At 41.4% G+C, this 14,803-nt stretch overlaps 1 protein-coding gene across 1 annotated transcript; it reads right to left on the bottom strand.

Moving 5' to 3' along the window:
• Positions 1–5,822: 5,822 nt before the first annotated feature.
• cd74a (CD74 molecule, major histocompatibility complex, class II invariant chain a) lies at positions 5,823–11,805 on the bottom strand. The gene is made up of 9 exons (XM_056283042.1): positions 11,590–11,805; positions 10,381–10,553; positions 9,045–9,139; positions 8,802–8,858; positions 8,611–8,694; positions 8,430–8,511; positions 7,567–7,767; positions 6,512–6,580; positions 5,823–6,407 (listed from the first exon to the last, which is right to left on the bottom strand). The coding sequence occupies exons 1-9, from the start codon at positions 11,676–11,678 to the stop codon at positions 6,391–6,393; spliced, it is 867 nt and encodes a 288-aa protein (XP_056139017.1). The 5' UTR covers positions 11,679–11,805; the 3' UTR covers positions 5,823–6,390.
• Between the last annotated feature and the right edge of the window lie 2,998 nt (positions 11,806–14,803).

The raw sequence follows: 14,803 nt of genomic DNA, 5'->3' as shown, positions 1-14,803 counted from the left end.
TTACACGTCCATGCACAGGGGTCCATTGTCTCCTTACTCATCAATGGCGAATCTGTATCCAAAAAGCAGGAGCAGGCACAATGTGGTCTCATTCATTGTTATGGTGAAGGACCTTCGGTGACACCCACAAATTCTTAGATACTTAGTTGTGGGAATGTTGCAAGTATAATGAGGGCGAAGGCCTAACCAATTGAAACGTTTGTTTATTTTTTCTCCTCCCAGCTGTAAAAGAAGAAAATAAGGAAGACATCATCAAGTAAAAATTTGAAGAGCAGTCTTCCTGTCTGAAATTTCAGACCACTTAGATTGCAACATCTCACATCAAGGCAAGGGCAAAAGACGAGATAAGGCATAACATATTTGGCAGTCATTGTGTAAACAATCTCCTATCTTCCCCACAGTGATAAAGAAAAAAGAATTTACAAGTACTTTATTCTCTATCCAAAAGATTGTTTTAACTGGATAGATAATGTGATACCTACGTCTTTCTTTAAATGAGTCCCAGAGCTGCTTGGTTACAGTTATACCTTGTACTACTGCCTATGAGTAATGACAATCAGATTTCTGTTAACTTTTCTAATGTTTCACACCATGGCATTGCCTTACTTGACTCGCATTTCATTTATATCACTGCTGGACTATTGATCAGTCCTTGCTGATCAACTGTACAGTACAGGTGTGTGGATGTGGCAAGATACAGAAGTTTAAATGGGGTTTGTTATTGCATTACTTCTATTCTTGTGATGCAATACAACATCAAAAAAGGTGTAACGCCCCTCTTTATTGGGGTTCACTGCTGATGCAGTCACGTTTTTGGATCATGTTATCCACCCAACAGTTTTGTGCGATGATACCTTTTTATGTATCATGTGGTTCCTGATAAACTGCTGTTCCTTTGTGAACAGAGGCTGGAGGGATGGGTGATACGGGGCCAGGTTGTTAAAACTGGTATGAACGTTATCCCTGCAAATGCCAGACTTCTGTCGAGATTCTGTCGTTTAAAGAAATTATGGTATTGTAATAAATGGGCGAAAACTTGCTGAAGTTGTAGTGTTTCTCAAGCGTCATATCATAGGGGTTCAGAATCTTGCTCCATACTGCCATCCTGAGGACAAGATAGTCACATACCTGCTATACGGTTTCTGTTTGAATATGCTGAAAGTGCAAAACACACACACACAAAAAGAAATGGAAAGGCAAAAACAGAAACTTGCAGCCATGGAATACAAATACAACATACAAAAACGAAAACTAGCAGCACAGAAATGCAAAACAGTGGTTTTGTATGTTGCATCTGCACTTCAGGGCAAAACAAAGAGAGGCAAGATTGAGATGGTTTGGACATGTGTGGAGGAGAGATGCTGGGTATATTGGGAGAAGGATGCTGAATATGGAGCTGCCAGGGAAGAGGAAAAGAGGAAGGCCAAAGAGGAGGTTTATGGATGTGGTGAGAGAGGACATTCGAGAAGATGCAGAGGACAGGAGGAGATGGAAACGGATGATCCGCTGTGGCGACCCCTACCTGGAGCAGCCGAAAGTAGTGGTAGTAGTAGTAGATCTGCACCTCAGGGCTGAAGGGTTTTTTTTTTGCGTTTTCCCTTTGTTTTTGTTTTGCACTTCAGAGCCGCAGTACATATCCCTAGATGGAGGTCAATTCTCTGGGAAAAAAAAGAAAGAAAGAAAGAAAAAAAAGAGCTTAGTTACATTGAACACGTTTTGCCTGTACTTTTCTCAATTATTACCGAAAAGAATTATGGGAAATATGGTTTTAGCCCAGGAAAACTATTTTCAACTGCCAAACAGTGAACCTGCTCATTTAGTAGCATCATTTCCATCATTTCAGGCCACATAGAATAGAAAATATGAAACAATTATGAAACAAAACATATATTATCAAAACAAAGGCTCATCTGCTCAATTCCTATCAAATGTTCTCTCTAAAGATTTGCACAAACAAACAAAAAAATTACCAATTTGCAACACTTGATATTGTCAACCGTATGTATTATCCAGCCATGTAGCCCAGACACAGAGATCAGCAGTCTCTTAGAATAAAACCCTGCCATGGCTTGAGATCAGTTGTCTTTTTCCTAAAAGGTTTTTTTTTTCTTCTCTCAAAATTTCATGGACTTCAACGGAGTGGGGTGCTGAGGAACGGGCCTGAGCGGAATTCCGAATTCTTTTCTGTTGGAATTTCAGATGTTGGTGTTTTCCTTTTTTGCACAATTGTCATAATAATTACAACATAGCATGTTTTTGATAATCAATAGTTTGGGTGTTTTAAATTTGTTTCCTAAAAGTATGATATCAGTTACATATATGTCATTCTGGTGACATTCTAGATTCGTTTATTTCAAAATCATTAATGGTATTTCCCTTTTTAATTATTCATTATTGACTTTCTTGATATCCTTGAGCACCCATCATCTGTCTTGATGGCCCGTGTACCTGCACCGTTCTTAATTTGGATGAATTAAGCATCCCAGGATATCCGGCCATGAAGGAAGGTCAGGGTATTGATCAAGGGCTGAATGTTTTACCACCCTCTTGGAAAATCGATTTGTTTTGCTGATTGAAATGTGAAAAAGGGTAATTGCGTAAGTCGGTATATATTATTGAAACCAGCCACAGTCCCTCTTCTACCGGCTGTGTGCCATGTCTTCCTGAAATCAGATTGTCAATGAGATATTTATGGGTTTGTGGTAACACGTAGAAAGTTGTAAAAGGACACAAAGCGCAAAAATTGCAGGAGCTTGCAGCCTCAGTGTGCTGGGATTTACAGGGTACTGAAAAGCATCATCCAAGTCTCTTTCACTCGCCGTGTTTGACACTGGAGAAGGCGCTTTACTTTTCTCAAGGACAGAGAAGCATAGATAAGGTGCTGCGATAAGGTTTCATGCTGCTGCTTTGCCCCCCCCCCCCCTTGACTACATGTCTAACAAGGCTAAATGACCAGACCGGAGTCCTGTGTTGTTGAGGCCGCTACGTCTGGCATCTACTAACAGAAGGCAACAGGGTTGAACTCTGCTAACAAGAGCCACTTTAGTTGCTTTGAGCGTTGATTTCAGTTTTGCTGAGACTTTTTTCTGATTTTATATATATATATACAGTGCTGCTTGAAAGTTTGTGAACCCTCCAGACATGGTCACTGTTTTTGTAAAAAACATTAAAATCAGCTTATTACACATACATCCAAATCCCAATTTGTAAAGCACACCTTCCAAATAATGGACACACACACAAAAAGAGATATATTTTCATTATTTAATTCAACAAAGGTGGTTTATTTCACAAAAACTGAAAATTTAACATGTGCAAAAGTATGTGAACCCTTGTATTAGTAGCTTGTGGCTCCTCCTTTTGCAGCCATTACTTTAACCAAACGTCTTCTGTAACCACTAACCAGTCTCTCGCATCTGCTTATGGGGATTTTTGCCCACTCCTCCTTGCAGAACTCAGCCAGTTGAGAGAGGTTGGAGGGACATCTGGTATGTACCAACTTCTTCAGGTCTTGCCACAACATTTCAATTGGATTAAGATCCGGACTTTGACTGGGCCAATCCAGAGTACGAATCCTCTTTCTCTGAAGCCATTCCTTTGTAGTTTTGCTGGAATGCTTTGGGTCATTGTCTTGTTGCATAATCCATTTTCGTCCCAGCTTCAACTCCCTGACTGATGGCAGGAGATTCTGGTCAAGAATTTGTTGATATGCCGGAGAATTCATGGTTCCTTGGATAATATGGAGTCGTCCAGGTCCAGAAGCAGAAAAGCAGCCCCAGACCTTCACATTTCCACCACCATGCTTCACTGTTGGGAGGAGGTTCTTTTCTTTATATGCAGTGTTGGCTTTTCTCCAAACATGTTGGTTTTGATTGTGACCAAATAATTCTATTTTGGACTCGTCTGTCCAGAGAATGGACTTCCAGAAGGCCTCTGGTTTGTCCAAGTGCTCTCTGGCAAAGTTGAAATGGGCAGCTTTGTTCTTTTTTGAGAGCAGAGGCTTCCTTCTAGCAACCCTCCCATGAATGTCATGGCTATTCAATTTTCGTCTGATTGTAGACGCATGCACATTTGTCCCATATGCTCAGAGAGGTCTGCAACTCTCTAGAGGTGATGTGTGGGTTGGCCTTTACCTGATTTATTATTTTTCTGGTGCTTCTGGGTGATAGTTTTGATGGGCGTCGACTTCTAGGCAGAGTTGCTGTCATGTTGAAGGCCCTCCATTTGTAAATTATTTGTCTTACAGTGGATGGATGGAGCTGGAATCTTTTGGAGATGGTCTTATATCCCTACCCAGACTGATAGGCTATCACTACCCTCTTCTTCATGTCCTCGGATATCTCCTTTGCTCTCGGCATAGTTGATTTGTATGGGACCACAGTGGTTTGGTTGGTTTCCTCTCTCTTTTAATTAGTGCAGGCCAAACCCTTTCCCAAGGATGTCTCATTTCATTGGTCTGCTTAAATGATTAATTAAGCACCCAAATGTGTTTCACCACAGTCTGTTACCTGCTTGACTTAACCAATGCAGCTGGGGGTTCACTTACTTTTGCACATACACTAATTCCATGTTTCATGTAGTTTTTGGGCTACTTAAACAAGTCCCACTAAACAAGTACCTGCAACTGATAAACATATATCTGACGTTTCATACATAAAAACTGGTGATGATAGAATAAGAAAATCATGGTAAAACAACAGAAAAATCTAAACTGCTCAAGGGGTTCACATACTTTCAAGCAGCACTGTATATATATATATATATATATATATATATATATACATACACAGGTGTATATATATATATATATATATATATACACACTTTGGGGCAGCATGGTGGCGCAGTGGTTAACATAGTTGCCTCACAACAAGAAGGCCCTGGATTGGAGCCCTGGGGTAGTCCAATTTTGGGGGTCGTCCCGGGTCATCTTCTGTGTGGAGTTTGCATGTCTCCCCATGCCTATGTGAGTTTCCTCCGGATGCTCCAGTTTCCTCCCACAGTCCAAAGACACGTACGTCAGTTGAATTAGCCGTATTAAATAGTCCCTAGGTGTGAATGTGCTTGTCGGCCACTATGATGGACTGGCGGCCATGTCACCCCGCTTGCCACCCAATGATTGCTGGGATAGGCTCCAGCATCCCCGCGACCCTGAGAGCAGGATAAGCAGTTTGGATTACTGGGTGGATTACTTTATTAATCGCTGTGCGGAAATTATGCTCTGCATTTAACCCATCCTATCTGTGTAGCTAGGGGCAGTGGGCAGCTGCCGTGCAGCATCTGGGGACCAACTCCAGTTCATCTTGCCATGCCTTGGTCAGGGGCACAGACAAAGAGTATTAAGACAGGCGTATAAACCCTAACATGCATGTCTTTTTGATGGAGGGGGAAACTGGAGCACATTGAGGAAACCTACAAGACACGGGGAGAACATGCAACCTCCACACAGGACCTGGGATGACCCCCAAGGTTAGACAACCCCACTGTTTAAACCCAGGTCCTTCTTGCTGTGAGGCGACAGTGCTAAACGCTGGGACACCATGCCGCCAATGTGACTATGTTTTGGTGTGACCGACTTTTAATTTATTCTGAGTGACAGTTTTGCAGTTTTTACAAATCGAATGTGTCTCACCTTAAAAAAAAAAGCACATCTGACAAAGAATATCTCTTTATGATGATACTGTATGGATGTCATACAACCACTAAGACCAAAGAACACATCTATTGGAGTAATGCTTTTTGCCATCCGGATTCTTGCAGTGCCGGATTACTCCAGTCTCTCTTATTGTACAGTATATATTGGCAATAGAATCCCAAATGTGTTTACTTGATTGAAATCATTGAATCTTTATTGTCGACTTCGGTCTGGATCTTCTCCGTTACAGTGGAAGAATGAATAGCTGCATGTATTGCTTTTCAATGATCATCAATGAGCAACTATTAATAAACATCTGAGAGAGAAGCTTACCATTTGGGCATGACCCAGCAAAGTCACAGTGCACCACAATAACATCATTGTTAATGAGGAAGCAGCATAATTTATTGATCTTTTGATGATGCGCAAGCTTCCTCATACATCATATGTCCTCATACTTTCAAAACCTGCTTTCAGGACATGAATAAACAAGCGTCACACTCATTTTGACAGTATAGCCTGAAGGATTACAAAAAGAAATAAAACAGTTAGGAAAACAGCACATCTTTTGATTTCATTACATGAGTTGAAATACGTTAGTAACATGCAATATTTGGCAGAATCAGTGATGAATCAAAAATATAACAGAACATATGTTTGAGGCCACAATGAAGCAAGAAATATACTCCTGATATGCCTTGAAATATTGCTTCATCAAGAGAGATGTCGGCCATCCTGGCTCAATCCATCCTGGCTCAATTTTCTTTGTTGACTGGAAAAGAAAGAATAACAGTGAAACGACTGTGGGTCTCAACCATCAAAAACTCATTAAAGATATAAATACAAGCTCAAAAACCAAGTCTGAGACACCCTCACCCGTGTCAACATTCTCGCTATAGGCTCTCATCAGCGCCATCTGTCTGGCCGGCATCACGCGACGTGGGGCTGCGCAGTAAAATGGACAGATTATGAGTCACAGAAAGTTGAATCAGTTCATCTGAACACAATGTTTATTGAGAGAAATGTTTCATCACTCATCTAAGTGACCATTTCATTGGCAACTAACTGCAGGTATCCCCACCCTTATAAACAATAAACGAAAACAATGATTGGTTTCATATGCAAATTAGTGTGAGCATTAATTAGAGTTACAATGGCCATGTGTACTAGTCACAGAGGACTGCAATCACAACACTGTAAGATGGTGACAAATGTACTCTTCGGATCAGGGATGGTCATTCTCTCTTCACATAGATGGCCTCTTTGACTCCCCGTTCAAACCAGCCTTCCTCCCTATCAAGGATGTGCACATCCTCATCCCTGAAAGAGTGGCCACTGGCCTGTAGATGGGGGTAAACTGCGGAGTCCTGGCCTGACGTGTTAGCTCTTCTGTGTTCTACCATCCTCTTGGCCAACGTCTGTTTGGTTTCCCCATTATACAAGTCACTGCAATCCTCCTGGCATTTAACCGTGTACACTACATTGCTCTGTTTGTGCTGGGGTACCCGGTCCTTGGAGTGGACCAATTTCTGGCGCAGCATGTTTTGAGGTTTGAAAGCAGCTGAGACACAGTGTTTGAAAAATACGCGTCTCAACTGTTCCGACACTCCCGTCACATACAGAATCACCACCGGTTTACACTTAGGCAGCTGTTGTCCTTCTCCTCTCTTCGATTGGCTGGCACACTGTTTGGGTCTCTTCCTGGCTTTGACATATTTCCAGTTAGGATAACTACACTTAACCACGGCCTATTTAATGTGGGATTTCTCCCCTTCCCTGGCCGCTGCATCAGTGGGGACGTTGTCAGCTCGGGGGTACCAAGAGGTTTATTGTGCATGCATAAAGACAACAGATTATGAGGAAAACTTGTCGATGCCACTTAAGTTTCCTATCATTCTGATACAGTTTTGGGTTTTAATTCAGATCCCTACCTCCTGGACAATCAGGTTTTCCACGGATGGCGGTGGCCTCGATTGGAGTGCCGCTCGCATCCACACACCAGCAGAAGCCAGTGCTGTGCCAGCACTGCATGGGTTTGTAGCGGCCCTGCTCGTCACACTGGGGCTTGTAGGATCCCAGCTTCCTTGTGCTGGAAGCCGCCTCCAACTGACACTTGGTCTGGATGAGGACAGCTGTAGGATAGAGAGAGAAGGTGGTAGGGCATCAACAGCACCGATTCAGCTATACGGCTCTCTAGTAATCACATGGTGTTTTTCAACAAGATCACAACCGAGGAAAAGAAAAAATCAGGTTTGGCACAACTAACTGGTCCAGAGAAAAGAAAGACTATGGTAGCAGCTAGCTGTGACAGCATAAATAACACGCGGTTTACTTTTCTCCTGATGGCAGACTTTCAACTGACTGAAAATGCACTCAAATAAAAATCCCTCATTTTGCTCTCCTTATCTCTTTAGGTACTATGTTTTTCTTTACTTAACACATCTTTGTACATAATCACAGGTATCTTCTATTAAAATCACCCCTCTACAACATATTCTAATCAGAAGGCATTCCTTCAGTCTCTGCCTCCATTATTTATTCATTTTTTCATATCATGTTTTTCTTTTTACAACTCATCTGAATAATTTCCCTGCTTGATTTTTTCCCTGTCAACATTTCTGCAAAGCACTTTGTACTCTCAAAAGTGCTACATAAATAAAAATGATTACTATTTTATCATTACAATTGTCAGGCACTTTGGAGTTCAAGTTCATTAAATCATTGTGCTAAATATTAGTCAGTCGAATAAGAGCGCTGGTGAAATGGCTAAAATGGGAGGCTTCGGTAGGCTGACCTGGCTGGGGTGTAGGAGCTGCAGGCGGCTTCTCCTGGGCCATTTGGAAGATCAGCCAATGATGCATCCAGGACTCAAAACTCTGAGGAATGCAAAGTGTTAATGTGCTGAAACTACACCGGTCAAAGGTCACAACAGAGTTCCTTTGCTCGTGTGTTCATTTGTATGTGCGTTCAATCACCTGCCACTCACTCTCCTCCATCTGCTGTCTCAGGCTCTCCATGTTGGCCAGGAAGGTCTCATTGAACTGGGGCAGCTGGGAATTCTGGTGAACACATCACTAGGATTTAGTGATAACGGATACCCGCAGACTTGAATGGGTTTCAGGACAGTGAATTTGTCGATGTGATCAGCTGGCTGAATGCAACATACCTGCAACAGGTCCTTCACCTGCTTCTCCACACTAACAATAGCGGTGTCCTCCACTTTCTGAAGGGACGGTAGAGAAAAAAAAATCAAGTATCCATAATAGTAAATAACACTTCTGGGTGTGCCATTGTTTTTACCACTTTTTATTTATCTACTTTACAGTTTCAAAAAAATATTCTGCAGGACATGTGTTAGGTCTTATGACAATGTCTTGGTAGTAATTCCAGAGGTCAGGTGTAGACCTACTGTCATAGGTGTCTTGGCTGGCTTTCCATCATCCTCTGCGAGGACGGTCAGTAGGGGCATGCTGTGCATGGGCATGTGCATTCGGGCTGGGCCCACTGAGGGAACAATTGGAGGGAGGGGTTTGGGTGGGGGGGGCGGGGGAGTTACTGAGAGACTCGTCTTGAGATTTTACACAAAATTACAAAATGGTGTTGGCTCCACCGAGCAAGCTCACATAAAGCACGTAAAGCAACTTCACCGCAGGATCTTTTTCAGCTAGCCACTCTGACTTACACTAAAGAGTACAAGTATACTTATTCTTCATAGTTACTACTTACTTATTTTGAAATTAGAGGGTTTCCTGTCACCTATCTAAAGAAATATACAACAGCTGTTTTTTACAAGGGAAATTCATGTGTGCTTTTCTTATAGAAATAAAAAAAGGAAGAAGGATGCGGTTCTTTTGTTTAGAGACCCCCCCCCTTTTATTTCTCCCCAATTGTATTCGGCCAATTACCCCACTTTTCCAAGCCATCCCAGTCACTGCTCCACCCCTTCTGCTGATCTGGGGAGGGCTGCAGACTACCACATGCCTCCTCCGATACATGTGGAGTCGCCAGCCGCTTCTTTTCACCTGACAGTGAGGAGTTTCACCAGGGGGAAGTAGCGCGTGGGAGGATCATGCTATTCCCCCCAGTTCCCCCTCCCCCACGAACAGGCGCCCCGACGGACCAGAGGAGGCGCTAGTGCAGCTACCAGCACACATACCCACATCTGGCTTCCCACCCGCACACACGGCCAATTGTGTCTGTAGGGATGCCCGACCAAACCGGAGGCAACACAGCGATTCGAACCGGTGATCCCCGTGTTGGTAGGCAACGGAATAGACCACTACACTACCCGGATGTCCAGAAGAATGCAGTTCTATGTTTAAGATTAATTTGTTTGCTTTTTTTTTTTTTTTTTTAATCAGGAGCTGATATTTTTTCATCCCAAGAAATAAAATAGATGTGACGTTCAGTCTTTTTGAGTGAGTAATCATGCTGGAAAGAATATTATAATTACATTGCACAATCCATCTCTTCTGTATTTTGCAGTTCCTCTCTCTTCCTCCTCTTCCTATTGACTTCTCATTTTGTCGTTGCCTATCTATCTATCGTATAAAGTTCGCTCCTGTTTGATGATACAGTTTTGAAATCTCAGCAGATAATTCAGTCTATTCTTCCTGACAGCACCGACAGACTTCCAACCAATGATTTGGTCATTCAATCCATTTTCCTATCATTTGCATTCTGTATTGATCTTTAAAACACAGTGAGCTGCTTGGACCCTCGTCCCTCCACCTTCACTGCCTTACCCGGGTTTGTACGGGTCAGCAGCTGTTTCCGCATGTTGTCAGAGTTTTTCTGCAGGTTGTTGATCTGCCCCTTCTGGTTGAAAACCAGATAAGCCGTGAAGACCTGGCTGGCCAGCAGGAGGCATGCCAGCGTCGTCAGCCCTGCCACCTTAAATGCTCGGCTGTTGGAGCCCCTAAATCAGAGAGAGAGAAATGAAAAATTGAGCTCGTTTAGAATAAATGTGAGGGTGTTGTGTTAACGATTTTTTTTATTGCCTAAGAGCCATAAAGTAGTGGGAAAGAAAGGACAATATGTGGACAACGGGTGAGATACAACACAGAAACAAATAAAAAATAACTGTTGAATATTAAATTGATTTTGAGGAGTTTCTGAGGTTTTCACATATTCACTGAGGCATTTCTAAAGAATATGTTTTGATTTGGGACAGTTCAGAACTGAAAAAAGTGCCCTTACTTTAACCAGGGTTCATGGAGTTTAACCCAATCTAAATTTAATTAAAAAAAAGGAGCTAAATCATCCAAAACTTGTTCTGTATTGAAAATAAATTTTTAATCTGCCTTCCTGTTCTCCTCATTATGGGCCAATGAGATGAGAGGCGTCACTAGTTACTAGGCAGACACTTTCTCCTTCTGTGCAGGAAGTGCGGCTGCGATCCTAAATAAACGGTTTCGAGACATATATTACCTGTACAAAAGATATTCCATGAACATACGGTACGCAATACATTAATTAGACAGAAAAGTCTCCGAAAAGTCATTATGTAACATTTTTTTGCACGACCCGTACGAATTATTTAGTTTAAAAAAAAACGATTTTACTGTCTTGCAGTATCAACATTAAAAAGTGTTTCCTAGCCCATTTCAATCTTAATTTTAAATGCACACTCTAAAAATGTATTAAGTCGGGCTGGTTGAAGTTAAATAAATAAATAACCACAACAGGGATTTGATATGACGTGCCAGAGATGGTCAGTTATTTCCTGCATTATTAAAATTCTCTCTGCCTTAGGTCACCTACCATTTTCATTTGAACAATGTATAGAAATTTGTGTTTGTGAGTTGTCCCCCCCCCCCTTTCGTTTGGTTGACTGCATCCTGACTACGACTGCATTGCACTGGTTGCTTTTATGGTTTGATAAAATATACTACAATTGGTATTAGACAAGAAAATCAGTGAAACTATGTGTAAAATAACCAGATTTCTCTCACCCTCTTGTTCGTGTGGGGGTCAACAGAGCCTCGTCACTGCCTGCCAGGCCCCCTGTAGCCAGCGGAGCATCCTCCCGTGGACGGTCCATTTGTCTTCCAAAGTTTCTCCTTCACCTCTCCGAAATGGACAACGAGCAAAGGTCCAGCAAGACAGATGCGTAAATAGGGGGTGATGTAAAGATATAGAGACAAGTCCCCGTGAAAAGTGAAGCGAAAATCGACGAGAGCTGGGTTAGTCACAGCCTGCCTTGGCTCTCATTGGCTGACTAGCTTCATCATCACTTGTTGGCAGAGGCAGACTACAGGGAACTTTACCATCCGGCTGTGTCTACTTACCAACTTTTCTCCATCATAGACAGCTTCTTTCTTTCTTTCTTTTTAATCTGATCGCGAAAATCAAGGCTTCGTGATGACATCCTCTGTCAATAGCAAGTATCTGAACACATAAAATGAATGATCACCACCTTCACTGAGTTTAAGGTGTTTTTAATTCCTATTTTTTACATCATGTTTCCTTTTCAAACCTTGCCAACCATTAGAAATGAATGGGAGCGATTGTATAATAATTAGCAAAGAACGGCAAATTCAAACTTAAGTTTCTTAATATTGACATGCTAATTATGGCAAAACACGCGCGCGCGCGCGCACACACACACACACACACCCCTTTCAACCTGTTTGGATACTTAATTTATGATCATTTGATTGAATTGGATTCATGAATTTGATTGATATAAATGTTCAGTTTTGACTACATTTTCTTTTTCTTTGACTGTAAAACCACATCGGTGAGTTTAGTCCATACAGCGGAGAATACGTGGCACTATTACAAGATAAGAAACCATTCCAAAAGAAGTATTCTAGCTAAACGGTCGTCACTCATCCCTCTCAGTGATCATCACTCGACATGCTTTCCTCTGGTCTTCACTACGGTCAACATGGTGCATACATTGTGCTTATTTTACTCAAAAATAGTGAGTATAGTAGCTATAATTTCAGGTAAACAGAGACCATACATTCCAACATGATGCGTAATTGGTGATAACGACTGAGAATGACGATGGCTAAAGCAATAGCTGCTAATCTACGTCTTACGATTGCTGTAGTTTTTTACAAGTTAAGAGTTTCAACAGGATGCCCGATTCAAAACAGGCACACAGTCAATATAGAAAGATGGAATGAACACAGGTAGAAGGTTACATTTTTAGGTTAAAGTGGAGACCATCTAGACTACATTATATTGATAGCATTACATTGGGTTTAAATTCAGTCTGTAGCCTTTGCAGCATGTTGCCCCCCTTCACCAAACATTTGTCTATTTTCTGTTTCCTTTAAAATAAAGACTGCATTTGCCCCTCCCCCTCCAAACACACACACACACACACACACACACAAAACCTGCCATTTTCATGGCCATGGATCATACTTACCCCTCAGCAACACACATTCATCCTAAATATGGTTAAATGTTTTCTTCTTTCTCATGGCCAACTACCTCACATGTAAGACATGAGAGGTATTGGTAAAAAGCTATCGTTTGTTTTTTGACCAAAGCTTATCGTTTAGGTGGACTCAGCAAAAATGAGAAACCATTTTGGATATGTTCTTACTTTGTCATAGAGAAGAAACTTCATATGTTCAGCGATGTGTATGGTGGGCAGAATTAATTAAGAATTTAGCATCTGAGTAGAACACAATTCTCTGCCCCCCACCCTGACACACACACACACACACACACACACACGAGGAAATGAGCATTAAAATGACTAAATAACCAATGAGTCATAGGTGCTTGTTTGCTTTAAATTAAGGAAAACCACCGCTAAAGAAATGACGTCTTGTGATGTTAACAATACATTGACATTGCATTTGTTAAAGATGCAGTCCGTATCAAGTCTGAAGCCTGACAAGTACGATGTGAAACCAGGACCCAAACTTACACGTTCTATCGGGCCTTCTTCCAAATTCCACCCAAGTTACACAGGGGTGTTCGCAAATTTGAATTTTCAACCCTCCACAAATTTCCTGGCTGTGCTTTTGGCCTAAAACTGTTGACAAAAATGTCCTCCGATTGGTCTGAAGCTCCCTTTGAAGTGAGAGTTGGACTTAATGTTTAAATATTACCTCTGAACATGAAAAGGCATAGATTATGGGCGAGCGAGAAAAGAGAGAGAGTGAGAAAAGAGAGAGAGCGAGCGAAAGAGAGAGAGAGATATCAACTACTGAAAAATACAGTGGTGTTTTATTTGCAAATTAAAAAGCACCGACAATATTAGTTACACTGTAAAAATTATTGACAACAAATTACAAATTTTTATCATACAGTCCAGGAGATTAGTACCATCATTGCTGTTATGTGTTATCACGTAATACTATGAAGAGATCCTGTATCTCTGTACAATAGTTGGCAGTGAGAGGATCTGAGAGGGAACAACTGTATCATCACACCTCCATACCATGAAATAAGCTGAATGGCAATAAACACACCTATACTCCCCTTAGTACTGACATTTTCACACCGTGAGAGGGGACTGATGGGATGGTGTAAACCCAGACACATTCAATAATTTAGGTCTACCAAGCATTGCGCATTATGTACATTACAAAGTCAGGAAACAAAAGGACCAACCTGTGCATTTGTTATTACATCAGAATATTTGTACAAAACTATTGCGATAAGAGCAGCTTTTGTTATCTACGCTTGACATCTAGTTGCAGTGGTAATACCTTGACAGACAACCAAAAAAGTCTGTATTGTCTACAGGTCATAGTGATGGGCTGCCTGGCAGCTTTTACACATTTTCCCAAACTGAAAAAAAAAACACAAAAAAAAACAAACAAACAAACAAAAAACAAAAACAGCTGCTAGATGAAATTCAACAGAGGACAAAATATACAGTTTAAAAAAAGAAAAAGAAAAAAAAAGACCTACTGAATACCGGTACCAACCGTTTTAATGTTGTTCTGTACACCTTATTTGACTCTCTTGGACCAGAGCAGTTATTTAACTTAGCTAGCTTATGGTTAACTTCACAGAATTCATTAGGATCTATTGTATGAGTGTGCTTTTTTTGATAACCTGTATGCAGAACTGGTGTTTCCTTTAGAGTACCTTAGACATTGTGCTTTCAACATTTATCCCATTGTTCCCGCTTCAGCCATAGTCATGAAAATGACTAAAGGGAAAGCTAAAATAAGTTTAACGAACCAGGAC

The sequence above is a fragment of the Lampris incognitus genome, chromosome 1, assembly GCF_029633865.1.
Source record: "Lampris incognitus isolate fLamInc1 chromosome 1, fLamInc1.hap2, whole genome shotgun sequence".
NCBI lineage: Eukaryota > Metazoa > Chordata > Actinopteri > Lampriformes > Lampridae > Lampris > Lampris incognitus.
The sequence above is the reverse complement of the archived record's forward strand: the minus strand, read 5'-3'. Positions and strand labels throughout refer to the sequence as shown.

What these genes read in the sequence shown, in the direction of transcription:
- cd74a (XM_056283042.1), bottom strand. Translation starts at nt 11,678, where the DNA reads ATGGACCGTCCACGGGAGGATGCTCCGCTGGCTACAGGGGGCCTGGCA. An exon ending in CAGCCAAGACACCTATGACA is followed by an intron (nt 8,859 to 9,044) that starts GTAGGTCTACAC and finishes CCGTCCCTTCAG; the next exon opens with AAAGTGGAGGACACCGCTAT. An exon ending in TGGAGGAGAGTGAGTGGCAG is followed by an intron (nt 8,512 to 8,610) that starts GTGATTGAACGC and finishes TGCATTCCTCAG; the next exon opens with AGTTTTGAGTCCTGGATGCA.